Source organism: Haliotis asinina, chromosome 8 (genome assembly GCF_037392515.1).
Source record: "Haliotis asinina isolate JCU_RB_2024 chromosome 8, JCU_Hal_asi_v2, whole genome shotgun sequence".
NCBI lineage: Eukaryota > Metazoa > Mollusca > Gastropoda > Lepetellida > Haliotidae > Haliotis > Haliotis asinina.
The window spans coordinates 33839640-33858962 of record NC_090287.1 but is presented as its reverse complement, the minus strand read 5'-3'; the positions used below and the strand labels follow the sequence as shown (position 1 = coordinate 33858962).

At 38.8% G+C, this 19323-nt stretch overlaps 2 protein-coding genes across 3 annotated transcripts in view; both read right to left on the bottom strand.

The window, feature by feature from the left end:
• Positions 1-2052: 2052 nt before the first annotated feature.
• Positions 2053-8317, bottom strand: LOC137295387 (glutamate receptor ionotropic, delta-2-like). The gene is made up of 7 exons (XM_067826725.1): positions 8257-8317; positions 6982-7082; positions 6538-6628; positions 5987-6290; positions 5289-5506; positions 3537-3802; positions 2053-2658 (listed from the first exon to the last, which is right to left on the bottom strand). Exons 2-7 carry the CDS (start codon positions 6990-6992, stop codon positions 2421-2423), a joined length of 1128 nt encoding a protein of 375 aa, XP_067682826.1. The 5' UTR covers positions 6993-7082; positions 8257-8317; the 3' UTR covers positions 2053-2420.
• Positions 8318-18887: 10570 nt separating this feature from the next.
• The window catches only part of LOC137294163 (glutamate receptor ionotropic, kainate 1-like), a 31705-nt gene continuing 31269 nt past the window's right edge, over positions 18888-19323 (bottom strand). For both annotated transcript variants that reach the window (XM_067825149.1, XM_067825148.1), the window contains exon 12: positions 18888-19323. This exon is cut by the window's right edge and continues 474 nt beyond it. The gene's annotated coding sequence lies outside the window, so the exon portion shown is untranslated.

Below are 19323 nucleotides of genomic sequence, written 5' to 3'. Positions count from 1 at the left end.
CAAGTTTCTGATATGTCCATTTTAGATATTCCCATTTTAGGAAGTGCTCAGCTTCCAGTCCTTTAGACCTTGCCTGGGACCATACTGTTCGTGGACCTTTAAAGCACATGAAGGAGCTATGATCAAAGGTAGGTCTGAACCGAATTTGGTAAATAGGTTTTATCATATCAGAATAGGCATCCGAAGCTTTGTGCTTTGGGCAGTTTTATAGAATCTTGGGACAAAATGAATGTATGTTATGGCATTAGGTCTAAGGGAGAAATTACCAAAATACTGATACGATATGTCACTGTGTAGAGTGTGATGGTTTGCTGACTATGCTAGCCTCAGACTACGGAATGTTTGTTAATTACGTTCCTAGGTGATTTGTCATCTAAGCATAAAACTCAAGAATTTGCACTCATGTTTCCGGATGTACCTGGTGGTATTATGATGAAGATGTAGGTGTCTGTGAAACCACATCAATACCAAATGAATCCAGTCGAACTTGAAGCCAAGAAGAAGGGCATCCAGTACATGCTGGAAAATCACATTACTAAAACAAGTCGAAATGATTAAAATTACAGAAGCTGTACGGACACAAAATGTGTGAACGCTGTTTCTAAATCTGACCCATAATCGATACTAAGAATCGATGACTGCTCCAACACTATCGTTCAAATCAAGTACGTCGGCACGTATGGAATCCGAAGTGGTTTGACAGATTTTTGGAATCACTACAGGAGATTAGTTACAGAACCTGTCTCCATGTCCATATGTTGCTAACTTTTGAAACAACGGAATGGATTTTCGTATATCAGTTTCTTCTCCTGATTTGATTTAGGGTACAAGCCTGTACGGTTTTAGAGATGCTGGTTGTCAACATTAGTTCTGATCATTGATCCACTATATATATATCAATAGTTCCCCTGCGTCATGAGTTTCACAAGAGTGTGAAAAACTCTACTCTGGTCTATTCTCAAACAGTAAGACGTTGTCTATGGCAGCTGACTTATCGTGATATAACTAAAGAATTTAGAGAGTCAGTGTATGTTGCCGTAGATGGAGATTCCACTTCTCTTCTCTCTCGTTTGTAACTGACATTTTGTAAGGAAATTTGCAAAATCGCAGCTGCATGGGTTAGTAATAGGCAGCTACTGGGTAATGTCATCGATCTCTGTCGTCAAAGGCTTTCAGAATCCATCCAGACTGGATCATGTTAGATAGCGACATTTGGTTGAGATACATCAATTTGCCTTCATCTTGAAGTAACTGAAATGCTCCCTATTGAAACAAAATGCACATAAAGGAATATGGTGTTATAGGCTTTTATAATCATATACCGAGCACCTCCGTTTGTCTGGTGGAAACATTTCGATTTTTTTACTTAGAGGTGTGTACACGTGTGCACACACATAATTCTTACATGTTCATTTGGAACGGTTATAACAGGCCTTGCTATATGTATAATCTCTCTTTGCTATGATTATAAAAGATTTGATAAAATTCACCGGTGATCATGTCAGTGAAGATCCAAGTTAGAATTGATTAGATAACGGAATCAAGGGACAACGGGGGCAATCCCCTTCCCATTATGCTTCTCATTGCCTCAGTCCCTCGCAGGCTGACACAAACAAGGTGAGGTAAACAGAGGTGAAACATCAAGATGATTTCGCTTATCTTGCGAGCTGGTTACCCCTTTGGGACACATATAACACATTACACGACGAGATTATTGGTCTGTTAATAAACTGTTTACGTTAGTTCCTGAAATATTCTCGTTAGAGTCAAATATTATAAAATCCAAACGCAATTTTAGCAATTCGGTGATTTTCCTGGACACATTCGCAGCTAACGTTTTGTCACAGGCAAGTGTCTTTTGATCATGGTATTGCCACGGTGAGCTTTCTCTTGGGACCATTAGCGGGTACTCTGATCGACAATAGCCACAAATGAAAGGAATACGCTTTCATACAAAGACGTGGGACAGTGGGGTGGTCAGTCTATGGTGATACATTCCCCAAAGCTAACGCAATACACATAACACATCTAATCGATGTATAATCAAGAGTATTGTATGTGAACAGTTTTATTGTAATATGTTATATATTTTATCATACATTCCATAGACAGATCTCCGGCACATCATTGATTCAGAAGTTTCTGAAGAATTGCCATGTTATTCCGTCAACCCGTAGCACCCTGGAGAAGCCGGAAAGGTTTCACTTTTTAAGACGACTAAGGGCTCCTTTCACAAAGCAACCTTTATTAAGGTTAACCTTAACTCCCATTCTTTAACATTGCACTATGGTTTCTTACGTCTAAGGAAACCTTAGTGCAATGATTAAAGTATGGGAGTTCAGGTTAACCTTAGTAAAGTTTGCTTTGTGGAAGGAGCCGCATCTAGTAAAGTCTAAACAGAGTTCGCTTGAAAGTGATTGTTAACCTTCACTCTTATGCTCTTGTCGTGAACGTTGTTGCTTGCTAAAGCAAGTTTCGAACATCAGTGATACAGTGGCAATACAACTTCCAATTCCAAGAATATAGAATGAACTTTGTAAGTCTGAGACTGTGACAGTTTTGCCTTTCATCGTGTGCTGCATTGAGCATGAATTATTTTTGGGCATCCATTTTCTTCTCCAGACATCAAACAGGCCTCGTTCAGAAAATGTCAGTAACCTGAAACAAAATTATATAGAGGTAGACAGATGACAGAGAAAAATATGGCAACTGATAAAAGGATAGTGAAGGTGTAATAACGATGAGATCTGTAATTTCGTCAGTGTCTTGGGTGCTGACAACACATACACACTGATTACATATTGCGTGTTGCCCTCGTCCACTAGCCTCTCGAGGACATCCCACAAATGCTCTGTGTTGGTCATGAGTTGGGACCTAGCGGACTATTCGAATATCCAGAGGCCTTCTCGTCAGAGATAGCCGGCGATGAATAAGTCGTGGTATGGTCTGACATTCTCATCTTGTAGGTAAAAATCTGCTCATACGCAGTGCTGCTTAGTGAAATGTTCATTTGCAATAGCAAAACCTGTACGTTTGTCTTTTGCATTATCTCTCAAACCATGACATAATCGCCCGCACGCCGATCATTGACCTGGCACACATATAGCAAGTAGGTCGATAACAAAGTTGATGTGTCTGTGCAAGTACCTTACAACATTGGTGCCACACGCCCCAAACACACGCAAAGGCAGGTCAAAGATTGGACTTAAAATACCTGGAACATATATTTTTCGTAGTCAAACTAAGTAATTGCGTCTACATAATCGCTACCACTGTCTCAAATTTGGAAATGCCCTCCACATGTCCATTATCGAACGTTTGGGAACCCTTACTGACGCCTACAGTGTTGGAGCTGTGACTTCTTTAACCAGTGGATCCCTGGATTTGTCTTGTCCAGACTCGATTATTTACATATAGCTAGTCTATGTCATGCAGCATTAAACCAGAAACCAACAACCATCTAACCACCCTGTCTTAAAAGATCCAAGCCATGTTGATGAAGGGCATTAAAAGAAGCATAAAAGAGACGTTCTTACCAATCCGAAATAATCCCTTTATATGGTGAATGCAGAGGTAAACCAAGGGAATATCGCATGGGGAAAGCTACTCCTGGTATTAACTTCAGTGAACAGTCATCTTGTATCCATGTCTCAAGGATGTCGGTTTCAACAACAAAGACATATTTTCCCGCAATCACTTTCTTCTTATGTACCAGCTCGGATGCATGGAGCACATCAGGGTCAGTTTTATTGAGATTCACGACTCCTTGCCAAAACTGTTTATGAATCGGGGCTTTGGAAATCTGGATAATAAATGAAATCACATTACATAATCACGCTAACAGTTTTCTTGATGGACGGGCTACCACCATCATGGACATTCGAACAAGGTCGCCAAAGACTGGAGGTTATTCAAATCCTAAGCTGGAAATTTACTGCTATTCCAGACATTCTTGACCAAGTTTCTGGAAATACGACAATAAATATAACTGGAATGGATACAACGGGTGCCTTGGATGATTGTGTCTTGTACCACAAGCATTTGTTTTAGATGATTCCATGGGCTTTGGTGCTCATGAACATTCATATTAGCATGACGCAATGGCAGGACCAGCATGTTACACTTCACACCAGTTCTTTGGGAATATACCCTAGCATGATGGTAGAGTTTAAATACACTATTTGCGAACCTTATGTGGCGTACATGTCATGTTTATATGTAATAAATTAGGAATCCTTCGAATTTGAAGGCCAGTTTGGATTTTGTGGTATGTATCATTAAGCATGTTACAACCTATTTTACGTGAATTCTTACTACCAAAGTTTCATAACGTAACTCATTGAAAAGTGTCCTTCGAAAGCAGCGGTATGATAACTTGCCTATATTAGCCGGCAATTTTAACAAATTATCCAGGCTTGGATTCCTTTGGTATTGTGTTCTAAGAATCGCATAGAAATGCACTGTGGGGAAACTACAATCTGTTGCAATTTGTTCCAAGTCAAATGTTTTTCTGCCTGGACTATGGTTGGTTTTAATACACACTTAGCCAGTGAACCGTTGTAGCCGCCTTGGTCCTAATGATTGTCGCTATCCCAGATCCGAAAATAGCTTAACGGCAACAGTGCTGCCTGTGAGATGGGGATGTTAGACTCAAACATAAGAAGCAACCCTTGCCTATGAGCACTTGCATGGATTGGGTGTTCAGGTTTGGGGGATGGGTTGATAGCTTCTCATCTTTCACAGTTGCCAGAGCCTATGCTCTTGATGTCAGTCACGCGATGTCCTGTTCAATCATTCCGCTGGGTGCAGGGTTTAACAACAAGAACCAATAAAAGTCATTGCTATTGCCTTTGAATGAGTGAGTATGGTTTAACGCCTCTTTTGGCAATTTTCAACCATCATCGCATCGGGGAAGACTACAAATAATCCTGGCGCAGTTGACCAACGTGGAGAAATGAACCCTTGTGTTTTAGCGTGTCGAGCGATCACCCTAAACTCCAGTCTAGTCCCATCGGCCCTGTTAGTTCTAAAAGAAGCTGTAACTAGTGTGCATATTTGTCACCAAGCAGATCTGAGTGCGAGCTATTACTAACACATACATTCAATCGTGATAATGCTATTCAGTCATCTCCATAATAAATCAGCTATTCAAATTGAGTATCACTGTACGAATCTTTGTAATCGACTAAAACCGATTATCTATGGTATAATCAGTGACAAGATCTTTGAGAAGTTATAGGAAGTAAGAACAGGACGATAGTAAGGAAGTGTAAAAGCACAGTACGTACCTCAAAGGAGTCGCTCCACAGAGATCCACCGAGAGTACCCCACGTGTAAGTGTCTTGGTGTACCATTTCCTCGAAGGTTGTGAAAGGTAGCACTACTTTTGAAACTGTAAAGAAGGCTATCATATTGCTGCTGTATATGGCACTTGATAGCATGCCGAACACACAGATAAAACTGAATAGGATGTTACTTGAGGCTCCCATTTGATTTACATATGGACCTGAAACAAAACATAAAACTTTCATTCTTAATGATCTGGAATAAAGGAGCAAACCCTCTTCAGAATCTATATATTTTCTCAAGTGTCTAGAGAAGGAATGGGTATATAAAATGGAAACCTGTCCTACAGATATTTCCAAAATGTAATCAATGCTCATGCTATAACAAAATAACCATTGTTCAGTGGACATATCGTAAATATTTTTGGCTGCTATATTCAGGGTGAGTGAGTGAGTATGATTTAGACTGTGTTTATCAATATTCTAGCAAACTCACAACGGAGACATGTGGGGGATCGAACGCGCACCTTAAGCATGGCGAGCTCTCGCTTAAACTATTAGTTATCTCGACGTCCACCTTTCCATAAAGAACTAAGCTTGCATTCAAGAAGTTAACCCTTACGTTTTCGTAATTGACACAACCATAACATTAATCCCGTTGCCTGAAAAATGATTGTCATTAATTCTGGTCATTGTCTCACTTTGGCGTATCATCAATCCAAACACAATGAGCCAGGTGTCGGATGCATCCCCTCTTCCGCCTTCAGTGACCTTGTGACTGTACCTCGTTGTGCACAAAACTAGAACCATCAGCAGGAAGGTGATGCCAAGACAAAGATGGGTATATAACGACAAGGGTTTCAGGTAGAGCTGCCAACTTGAATTTTCTGGGTCTGGTATACGGTACACGGCGGCCCCTATGTCAAAACCTATTGAGTAACTGAACTCCATTACTTGCTGTCTCTCGTACGTCTGGGCAAGAGCTGCTACGGTCATATCAATCTCCTGAAGAACACGACCAAACATATGAAGTCGACATACAACACCATGGATACAGGTTGAGTAATTGATTACATAATAACGACAACTAATGACATCATTCAGACTTCTAAAAATAACTAACAAAACAGTCCCAGCTTTACTAATACCTTCAACGCTGTAACCTTGAGCACCTAATGAGCGAGTGTCTTACGATGTTCTTTGAAATCCTATAACAAGCAGCAATGGATATGTATTTACCTCTATAACATACCTTCCTTTCAAGTTGCCCCACAAGTCCTGTCCACGTGTTATCGCTCTTTTGTACTCCCCATTCCATATCCGGAGGAAACATTAGCTTAAAACTAAAATATTGAATTGAAATATATTTGTAATATATACGAACGACATCATAATGCATTTGTCAACAATTGGAGCGCCTGATACACATCAGAAATGATACTGCACAACCTGTAGAAATGAAAATCACACATCCTGTTGATCGATCTGTTATTTTGGACTTACTATTGATTTATCCTATCACAACAAGTGATGAGAATCATGATGGATAAAATTTAATGCCCTTATTCCACCAACATAAAGATAACTGGAGACGTTATCAATAAATGATACCATCAGTATAATCCTTCAGCTTCAAAACAAAAGTGTAATGGCAAAATTGACTATCTACTGCATATAAAATATAGAATCGGCATACGTAAAGTTCATTAAGACGGAGAGTTCCTTTAGTATGTCGATACATATTCCTTCAAACACGATCTTGCCTGACACATTTCGAATGTACGTGTAGGGGGGCCACTGAAACAAAAACAAATGTATAGTCACACCATTAATCATTATGTGCTTATTGTCTTCAAATATGTGGATTAGCATGACACTTTATGGGAAACCTTTAAGTCCAAATATTCTCAACACGAACCACAGCACGAAGAACAACACGAAAAACACATACAACAACAAGAAAACCACATACAAGCACAAGAAATACACGTGCAAGGCCAAAACCACCGACAAACAATAAAGCAAATAACTCACATACAACAAGCAAAATACATACAACAAGGAAACCACAAACAAGCCAAGAAAACTACAAACAAGAAGGACAACCACGTACAACAGCAAAAAAACATATCCAACAACTAGAAGATTCCACACAGCAAAACAAATGTTTAAAAGAACCAAGATGAACAAAACAACAACACAATAGGTAGAAACGCACGCACAACCACATGAAACCCACAAACATCAAGACGAAAACCACAGACAGCAAGAAAACCACCTACAGCAGGAAAACCACAAATAACAAGAAAGCCACATGCACCAAGTTATAGACGTACAAGAACAAAATAAAAATACAACAAAATTCAGAAAGCATAAACCCATATACAATAAGAAAAGCACACGAGAAAAGAAGAAAGCTACAAACAACGATAAGAAACCACAAGCAATAAGAATAAAAACCACAAACAACAAGAAAAACAAAAAAAAAAAAACCGAAAACAACAAACAACAAGACAACCACAAACAGGAAAAAACACATACAGCAAGAAAACAACAAACAACACGAAAAACACAAACAACACGAAACACACAAACAACACGAGAACCACATAAAGCAACAAGAAACCATCACCAACAACAAGAAACCACATACAACAAGAAAACCACAAACAAGAACAAGAAACCACATACAAAAAACACAAAGATAAGAAAAACCGAAACAGCAAGAAAACCAGATAGAACAGATAGAAAACGACGTATAGCAACACGAAAACCGCATGCAACAAGAACACCATAACAACATCAACGTAGTCACCAAAAACTAGAAGACCATATACAAAAGGAAAACCACACGCAAAAAACCTCACTCACAGCAGCAAGAAAAACGCGTACTGAAGAAAACCACATACAAAAACGAGAAAATCATATGCAACAACACGACATCTACACGTAGCAACAAAAAATGGATTACCCGAAGTGTTGACGCTACTAAAGTCCTCCCGTTCAATCCATAGTTGGTATTAGGAAAAACGTTGTCGTTTACATCAAGAGTTCTATTGACATAAAATCTGCCAACATGTTCAAACTCGCGGCCATATTTTCTGTACATGAGCGTAAATATATTGCCTTCATATATCCTGCCTTGAAACGGATTCTGAAAAAAATATGCATTGCACGTTACCTGTGAAACAGAATAATATGTCAGCAACCGAACTAATAGCGGTACAAATAGATGGTGACTCATTATCGTTTTCCTGTGAAACCTTGAACATGTTGGGGCTTTTTCAGTTTATTCATAACAACAAAGTTCCAGTACGTTTGGCCTTTCGTGAAATATCAATGTATGCTAGAGAGGCGTATTGAATTGCTTTTATCTATGCTTTAACGTTGTTTAATCTTGGATCAAAAGACAAATATCAGTCTTAACAGAGCTCAGTCAGCAGGTATGGTGAAGTAGTCAGTCGATGGATGAATTCCCAGCAATATGCCATAACGTTGATAGTCTAAAAACATGCTAATTACAACACTTATAGAGCTCTATATCAAGACATTTGATTCATATGACCCTTTTACGCCAGAGGCATTACTTAATGAGGATACCATATACAAAATATAAATGTCAGGGTTTTAGAGGCAAGCTTGTCCTTCATATACCTTCATCAAGCGTTGGATGTCAACAACGGGCATTGTCATGACGGCAACGTTGTCGAGCCAGCTGTTGTTCGGGAACACCTCCAGATCGTTTTCTAGTATCAGGATCAACCAAGAGGACGAGGATCGCAGGTCGGTTTGACGTCCATGACGTACATCAAACTGATCAGCCTGGAGTAACCCAGAGTATTGCCAGAGTTTCAAGGGAAAGAACACAATATACAAACAATTGTTTGTCTGGTTGTTACACTGAGCATGTGCGTGTGAATGTACGTACGTGCGTGTGTACGTGTGTGTATGTGCGAGTGTGCACCTGCGCAAGCGCAATTCTATTGTATACTGGACATATATCAGTGTACTTTATGAATTATGAATATATTTATTCCTTTACATACTGATAAAACATCAGTCATAAAAATACCAATATCCTTGACTTATTTTGTCCAGTATATTAATAACAGTGCTGTGTAGGCGTGAAGTGGTAAGTGTAGGGTACTGCAAGACAAGTCTTACCGTATACTGATATATTTCACAGTTGTTCCTATTTTTTTCATATAGATGTCATTCACTCACCTGATGCTCGATCGGGCCGATCTTTACTCATGTTTGCCCCTATATATACCCGATATACAGATGCTAAACACCCAAATTCATCTCATATACATCCTCTATTACAACATCGATGCAGTTTTCAGCATGTTTATATGTAAACCATTTTGAGCTGGGAATATTTTGGATGTAAACCATATCAAACGTTAATTTTGTTTTGCACTCTCAAATTTAACACGAGCCGTTGTGTCCGATAGTCGGCTTTACAGTCAGTTAGAACTACTTTTGAGAAGGGGCGGTTGGTGAGCTCATTGGCTAAAGCGTTCACTCGTGTCTGTCTGGTATCCACCACAGTGAAATATATTACTAAAGGCAGCTTTAAACTGAGCCCAATCGGCACATTAAAAGGAGATGGGCGTTGAAGATATTGGTTTATGGTGTATGCAGTCATTTTAAATTTTGAATGTGTGCTCTGTAGGGAACGTCATAACGCATTCCTCTGTCACGATAGAGACTTTACAAACTGTCAGTCTACAGAATTGACAGACAAACTGAAAATGCGGTCATATGTGTCAACTCCGGGTTTAAGTGAAGAAACCAGCGTTATGATTTTGATGTAACAAAGTATATTAAACAAGGCACACGATAATATGCGACCTTGACCAGACAAGACGAGTAACTTGAGGGAGTGGGTATGGTTTTACGCCCCTTTTAGCCATATTCCAGCAATATCATGGGGACACCATGTGGTTCACTGAACGAACGCTTTAACCACCAGGCTACCCGACCATCCCAAAGACGATGACATTATTAATGCATTGGCAGTTCACAAGAGCCAATGCAGTTCACGCTGGAAAACAGCCGATGCCAAATCTGTTCCACAATGAACAGAAGCGTCTTTCCAGCATGAGGGACGTTTCGGAGTAGTCTGTTGGTTAAAGCGTTCGCTCGGAGTGCCGAAGACCATTCAACAATGTGTGAAGGCCATTTCTGGTGTCTCCGTCGTAATATTGCTTGAATACTGCTAACATCTTTTCAACTGAGACAGTAGCATGTTTTCGGCTTGATCTCTGGCCTACAGTACCTCTTCAAGAAGATGCCGCACCGCCTCTTGCCTGCCCAGTACCATTATGTGCCAAGGTAACATACTTCGTAATACTCTCCATAACATAGTCTGGAGTTCTTGGCTGCTGGACGAGTTGAACAGGGTTGAGGAACTTGTTATCCCATTTGCTTTCAAGACTGTTGTTAAACCCCATGACGCTATTTGTGTAAAAGCAAACAGTTATTTGATTATTATATGGTTAAAGAACTGAACACAAGAATTACTGAATACTGAGAGTTTTCAAACAGTTTTATTCAATTGGATCATGGTTGAAACGTTTCCTATCCTGAAATGCTGCACGAAATCTACTGTCACCATTAGGAACGTAAACAAGTCAAAACACAGATTACAGAACAGCCTCTTTTCCTGTTTGCTGGGCTCCTGTATACTGGAACTCATTTCATAAATATTAATCAGTATGAAAACGAGGCTCTGCCCCTAGAAACATTTGACGGTCTGGTACGGAAGTGACATTATATCAGTCATATTGTGCGTTGCAGAACTACATTGAATATGCGCAACAAACACATAAGAAGTGTAACCAGTAAACTAGATGTATTTTGAATCATTTTACGACGTCATCAAAAAGGGGCAGTCTGTGATTTCTTAGTTAAGGTATTCTGCCTAAATCTCGACATAAAATATAGAAATACGGTGATGCTAAAATATAAAAATAAAATTCATTTGTAAATAACATTTTCTTATGACACAAGGAATTGGAATTCAGTGTAACCAGAGTTATTTGTGGAGTCTATTTTCACACGAGAAAATTCGGATCGGCTGAAACGTATGTCATTGTCTAAATAGGTTAATGAGATTCATGTTTCGGTATGCAAAGGAATAGCTGAAATATCCGAGGTAACGTTACTATTTTGCAAAAAAAAGTCCTGTTTGTGTTTTGTTTATCGCCACACACAGCAATATTTCTCCTATGTGGTGTCACTGCAAAAAATCGATTCTGGACCAGACGATCCAGTGATCAATAACATGGGAATCGATCTGAGTAATTCAGATTTGTCAATCACATCAGCGAACCCGATCCCGTTAGTTGCCTCTTCCGACAAACATGGATTGTTGAAGACCAAACCAAATCTTTACAGGTTCCTGACCAAAATGTGTTATTGATAATAAAACTATAACATTGTCAATAAGACAATAACATTGTCCGATACGCACCATCATTATCCTCTGCAAATATGTGAACCTGTGACCACTGAAGCTGATTCAACAACTGACAGATGCTGGATCCAAAGTCCTGTATCGGGAGATAGTAGTTTGGCGTTGACGGCAGAGCTTGGGAACGTGACCGGAAACATACTATCGGCCTTTTCAGTCGTTGTTCTTTAAAACTGAACGCTATTTTGTTGCACATGTTCTCACGGACTATAAGCACATTCTGTTCTTGTATCAAACGCTTTGTGACTGTAAATTAATAACCATCTATCAGAATATCATAACATAACGCGATAACATTGTGTGGGATAACAACCTCTTTACTATAGATAACGATGTTAGAACCTACATCGTAATGTCATTTTCACTGTAATAAAGAAGTTATTCATCCATATATTGTTTTCATATCTTTCCTTAATGTTCCAACTTCTAAATGCCTCTCAAGTTTCTTAGAATGTGAATGATGAAGCGAATACAATTTTAATATTATTCATATTTTCATTTAACCATGTATACTGTACAAAAAGTTGGGGATAATGGTATTTTTATGACTGATATTTTATCAGCATGTCAATGAATAGATACATCATTATTCACAATTTCAGAATTCACATATATCCCTAACTATGTTTGTCCAGTATATTCACGGTATCACGGTATCAATCATTCGTATCATAAAGGAATTATACCAGGTGTTAACGAGACTGAAATATCCTTCCTGACCGCCCGATGTGAACCACGATTGCTCCAGATACTCACCGCCTTGAGAGAGTTGAAAGGGATTCCCTAGTGAAATGTTGATAAATGAAATCTTTTCTTTGGAGAAGGGTTGCGGGGTGTCAAACTCTGCAGCATCATCTGCGTTGTAGCCAATTATACCTAACAAACAACAGTCGGAATATAATGGCTTGATAGGTCACGCTCCCTATGAGAGAAGGAATCGTGTGAGTTGAGCAACATTTCAGTTTGGTAATTTTACCTGAGCTTACTTTTCCAACCTGTACAGACTCGGATAGTGTATAGACATATCTTGCTTTCAGCAAATCATGGAACGGCTTAAGTATGAATTAAGAAACTGTGCGTGATCAGCGAGTGTGAAAATACATATCGTCAATAAAGAAAGAAAGAACTGCAGAATTGAAGAGGGTGATTAATTGAGTGCAAGATTGTATGCAATTGAAGAACATAGTGGTCTTGCAAAGTTGACGCCTTGTGTAAACGTTAGTATTGAGCAAGCATGACACTCTTACGACCGTGACAAAGTAGATGAATAAAGGAACATGACACTGATTCATCATTGGTCTTATGACTGAACTACTTTTAGCTTGAAACTAGCAAATCTAAAGAAAAAGTGTTCAGAAATGAAACGTGTTCAGTGATGTACGAAACCTGATCACAGAACCGGCACTTCTTACATGTTACACATGTAATGTGTTATACATCTTACATGTTACACTTATTTTCTCTCATGTGCGTTGTATGTTATACTCCTTTACGTTATATCTTCATATGCTATACTTGCTATTATGTTATGCTTGCTACACGTTATTAGTGTTCCCCCTAGGCACATTTAGGAGGGCGCAGTGCCCTCCCCTTTGACTTTTGTGCCCTGCCTTTTTTATTTTGCGCCCTGCCTTTTTTCGCCTCAGTCGCAGTCGTTTACTATGGCAAGTGTATATTTTCCAGATTTGAAATGCTTTTTCAAATTCTAATCCTAAAATACAAACTGAGAAGAGTAAAAACGAACTTTTGAACTGAAATCATAAGACAATTTGACTTCATATACATTTTGTTGTTCTTTCAATATTCCTCACCAACATGCCCTTTGAGGTTATGAAGTGCCTTTTTCCATGAATTTACCCTGCTCTTTCTGAACCCTAGGGGGAACACTAGTTATACTTGGTTAATGTTGTACTTGTTATATGTCACTCACTTCATATGTATCACTTGATATACATTAAACATGTTACATGTTTTAGTTGCAACATATTATAATTGCTATATTTTATACGTGTTATATGTTACACTGACTATATGAAGTACTTTTTGTATGCGACACTTGCTAAATACTGTACTTATTTGTTATGCTTTCTATATGTTACAGTTGCTATGTTATACTTGTTATATGTTATGCTTGTTATATGTTACATTTGCGATATGTTATCTTCTATCTGGATCATTTACTTCCAAAGTATAAAAGTATAAAAGTATCCGTCCCCAGCTGGGCGTTGTATTCAATATCTGCTGTGGTCACGATGAGCCCCAAAACTCGACATGGCGTCAATAAGTCTTTTAATTCGACCTTGTGGAATTTTGCCCTATTTCTAATGCAACGCCCGCGACAGTTGGTCTAATGTCTTGGGAGCAGTTTGACGTTCACGCAAAAGGTCGCCCAAAGTCATCTCACAAACGCCCGATGGGGTCTAAGGAGGGCAATCTCATACTGATACGCTTCCCACATCACGACACCGTCATCACAAGGACTTATTTAGTCCTTGGCCACCATACGGACGACACAGTTACGGGAAAAAGTCCATTTCGACGGCGATATATAAGGAATCTTCACTGCATTGAAGCAGAAAACATCGTTCGTCACTGAAACACCAAGTTTTCACCATGTTTTTACATTTGTCGAAGCACGCGACCAAAACAGGGCCTTCTGGTTCGCAAATGATATTTGAAATTTCAAATATTGAAAGAATAATTATGATATAGCTATAAGGCGGTGGTCTGTAAACAATCGAGCCTGGACCAGACATTCCAGTGATAGACGGCATGAGCATCGGTCTGCGCAACTGGAAACCGATGACATGTGTGAACCAAGTCAGCGAGCCTGACCACCCGATCCCGTTAGTCGCCTCTTACGACAAGCATAGTCGCCTTTCATGGCAAGCGTGGTTTACTGAAGGCCTATTCTACCCCGCACCTTCACGGGTTGACATGTATGTGACACTTGCTATATGTTGGACTTGCCATAAGTAACACTTAATGTATGTTAATTAGTGACATGTATACTTTCTTTATGTTTTGGTCTTGCCTAATGTTACACCTATCTGGCATATATGTTACACGTGCCATACATAACACTTAGTATATGTTAATTAGTAATGGGTATGCTTATATATTCGACTTGCGTAATGTTACACCTATCTGACATATATGTTAAACTTGCTATATGTTGGACTTGCCATACGTAACACATGGTATACGCTACATATGTTATGCGTATACTTTTTATGTTTTCCATTTGCAAAATGTACCATCTGCAATGTGTTACGTTTGTAATATTATTATGCTATCTTTGTTATGTCTTACACTTCTTTTTCTTTACGTTGTTACACTTGTTTTATGTTATGTTTGTCACATATGTTAACCTTTCATTTAACACATGTTACACGTTACGCATGTTAATTTCTTTGCGTGTAGTTTGCTCAATGTTAAAGTCCTACCCGCTTTTTTAAATATTGGGACGGTGGGGTAGCCTAGTGGTTAAAGCGTTAGCTCGCCACGTCCAAGCCCGGGCTCTATTCTCAGCATGGGTTCTGGTTCTGGTTTCGGGTGTGTGTGTGTGTGTGTGTGGGAGGGGGGGGGGGGGGGTTGGAGGGGGAGGGGGACACAAACGGAATGTCAACCAATCAGAGCGGTGGGTCTATGCAGAATTCATCTACATTTCAGGGGGTAGACTATTTCGTTTACAGGTTTGTACAAATTTGAAATCGCGACAGCTGTTGTCAAAAATAAAAGCTATATGTTCTCACAATCTACTATCGTTTAGTTTTGTCTCCTGCTTTGCCTAGTTTTACCCGACAAAGGCCCCCATTTGGCATTTCTTGTGTCAAAGGATTAACCGATAACACGATGATTGATTAATTAGTTTTATGGGGATTTAAATGGGGGCTTTGTCAAAAGGTAGTGTTTATGTCTGTATATTTACTAATCTATACTGAACACACTCTGTCGTGTCTGTGTCTATGTAAAAACAACACCCTTCTTTCAAAGGATTAACCGCCAATACATTGATTGATTGCTCATTATTGGCTAACTAAATAACTTTTTTTAAAAGAATGACGCACATTATGCAATTAGTTGCCAGGTGTGCTATCTTGGGTGACCAATGAGAGTATACATCAGAGTGAAAACACTGAAACGAAACTTCACGTTTTCGTATATTAGACTGTTAAAAGAGACATCACGTGGGAAATCTGCAGATGAATTACATATCACTCGTTTTTGTGGATATTGATGGATACATTCCTCGAAGAAGGTAATAGCCTGACATTGCTCCTACAACTTTAATTTTGATATTTGCATTTTGTTTTTATTTAGTTGTCGTAGGTTTCAACAGAATCATTGTTTTCGTCGTGAAGTGTAATGATACAGACGACATACACAAGGGCGTGCGTGCGAATCGTGATTCATATAAGCAAAACTATATTGATGGACATCAGGATTTTACAAGACATAACAATTTCACTCTTGGAAGCGAGGCGGAGGTCAATATAATATTACGATAATATTGTCACTTAGACCACAACCTCGTTTCCGAGGAAGAAAGCGTTATATTCATGCAAAATCCTTTTGTTGGTCAGCAATGTGTAGTAAGCAGTCTTGATTTTATAAACTCCATGAAACTTGAACTCCATTTTCTATCCTGTAAGCGAGGTAGGGGGCGAACCATCCGATTTAGTATATACCACAGGTTTCCACATCGCTCGCTTCGCACACACTAACAACCAATTTAAGCACAAAGTATGTTGTTCGGTGGAAATCTGTGCATAGTGGCACAATCACCCGACCCCAAGGAGCATTTGACGGCAACACAACAATTCGGCATGTCTTTGCCGAGCAATCAGCAAAATGACGAGCTTCCTACACATATTCTATACAACTAAATGAGAATCGTTCCTTCTATGACGTCACTGCAGGGCTCTGGCGACAGAGTTATGTAACCAGTCTGCGGTTTCGTTTGCTGGCGAGAGAGAAGTAGACGGCTTTTTAGCAACTTTTGAGCGCTTGGTATTTTTTTTTAAATGATGTTCCGTTTATGACTAACCAGAAGTCTTTAATATGCAGTGATAAAAAGAGTACCAAAAATTGAGTTTAGTCGTTCTTTAAAACCATTAATATACATCTAACCCCTTTGTATTGTATCTTGTGTCGGTATGATGGGAATATACGCCTTTCATAACAATCACACATCTTAATCAAACACTTTCAACAATAGATTAAATTGAAGGCTGATTAGCTACATTATCTTAAGATTACTAGGAGTTAATACACATATGTAAAAGTGCAATAGAGACAGACTGTTTTGAATACCAGGAAACAGTGAGACATGGCAACATCGGTACACAGGAATTAGGGATATAGGACATAACCAAGAATGATTAAAATCAGACATAACCAAGAATGATTAAAATCAGAATGTAATATTTGAGTATTAACTCCACTCACCTAAGTTGATAGATCCAGTGGCATCCACGTATATAAGAAGGACGAGGAAGAAACAGACTTTCATGACTTTCTTGTCGAGTATCTAACGTGATTCCAGATTGTACTTTGGGACAAGTTTGTCTTTGCTCAAGGCGAGTCAATCTTCATATTTACCAACGAAGCACTTCACGCGTTGTCCCACTGCATCGAGTGGCCCGAGAAATGTTACCTCGGACTTAATGAGTTCGGCCATCAATTACTGTATGGATTATGTAAGCAATGGGCTTTGTTGAAGCGCTAGCATCGATTTCATAATACGGATTCTCCATTTTCACAAACACGGTCTTGGATTGAAGTATGTCTACGTGTGGCATACCTTTCTCTTGCAATACGTGTCTTTGTAAGATCTAGGTTATGTCTTTATCGGTTTAACATCGATGTTTTGGAGTACTATTTTCTCTTTTGTAACTCAATGAAAGGACTGCATGGAACAATGATAACACTGAGCTTGCATTTTACATGATCTTAAAAGCTAATAATATCATTATTAGATGATTTCTCATTTGTGCAAGTGTGTGGGTGTGATTAAGAAGAAAATCAGAGATGTATTTAGAATTGTGTCAGGTATCTGTCAATATTTTCTAATCTTTATTATATTATAATAATTCACATTTGGTATTCTATGAATGTTATACACCTGGAAGGGTAACTACCGAACCTCTCAAGGACCAATCGTAATTTTAATGTTCTACCCCAAATACACGTGTATATTCTTCCAATGTCTATTGGGTACATTGTCAGTAGATGTCCACCAATAACGAACGTGGCTGACGTTGGCCAGCCAATGACTGATATTATAAGAAGTTATCTTCGCTGTTGGATACAGATTCAGCGATAACGCTGAGGTCAGTCCTTTGATGAGATCGTAATGTAATCATGACATGCTGCAGACAAGAATGTTCTCATCACGATCCGGAATTCACATAAATCTGTTAGACAATGTCTGCTAGACAAGGCTTGTTGCTCTAAATAGTAATTTATAAATTAAACTAATACGAGCATGTTATGTTTGTTGTAAAAGACACGATTCCCGAGATTAACTACCCTTATCTAGACGTGCCTGTCGTATAGATATTCTAACATACAGACTTTTCATTCAGTACAGGGCAAGATGATAGGTAATAGATGGGAATTTGTGTGTGTCTGATTGAATGAATGCAAAACTTATCATGACAACTTCAACGCATAAGAATAAGAATACGTAACAAGAGATTTTTTCTCAGCAAATATGAAAAATATGCTTCTTTATATATACATATATAGGTTTTATTCAGAATGTTCAGAGTCAGTCATGGTGTGTCTATCGTGTTAAATAATATTAAAAATATAATGTCATATAATAACACGATATTACATGGCATCAAAATAGAATATTTCAAATTCTGAAGCATACCTGGGCGTCAACAATGCCTAATATAGAAATATGGTTATTGTAAGATCACGAACAGTACTTTGAAGGCTTTGCACATATATGGACGTGTATGTGTGTGTGTGTGTGTGTGTGTGTGTGTGTGTGTGTGTGTGTGTGTGTGTGTGTGTGTGTGTGTGTGTGTGTGAATGTGTGTGTGTGTGTGTGGTTGTGTGAATGTGCATTTAATTAATTTAATTACACAATATAATGGTCATCTTGTATTTTTCGAGTTACTAGTATTTATCAGTCATTCATACATGTATCAGGAAAGTACATTCCTCCTTGTGTAGAAGGCAAGCCTGGCCCAGTGGATTAAGCTCTTCTATCATACTGCAAAGGCTGTAGCCATCGAAGGTTCGAATTTCCCTTTTCTGCCAGGTCATGAATCTTTGTTTGTCAGCATTTCCAAGTACAAAACAAAATCATACAATTTTTAGATCCTCATGAAGCTGACACCACTGTAACTAAACTCTCTTAAAAACGACAGTAAACATGGCACCTTCATAGCGCCTAGCCGCCACATAAGCTGGTTTGTTGCGGCATCAAAAAACAAACACACATCGTGTGTAGATAATTTGGCACCAAAGTCATTAAAGCAACAATGTTGATCGGTCAATGTTCCAAGAAGAGGGATCCATGAAGATATGAATTAGAAC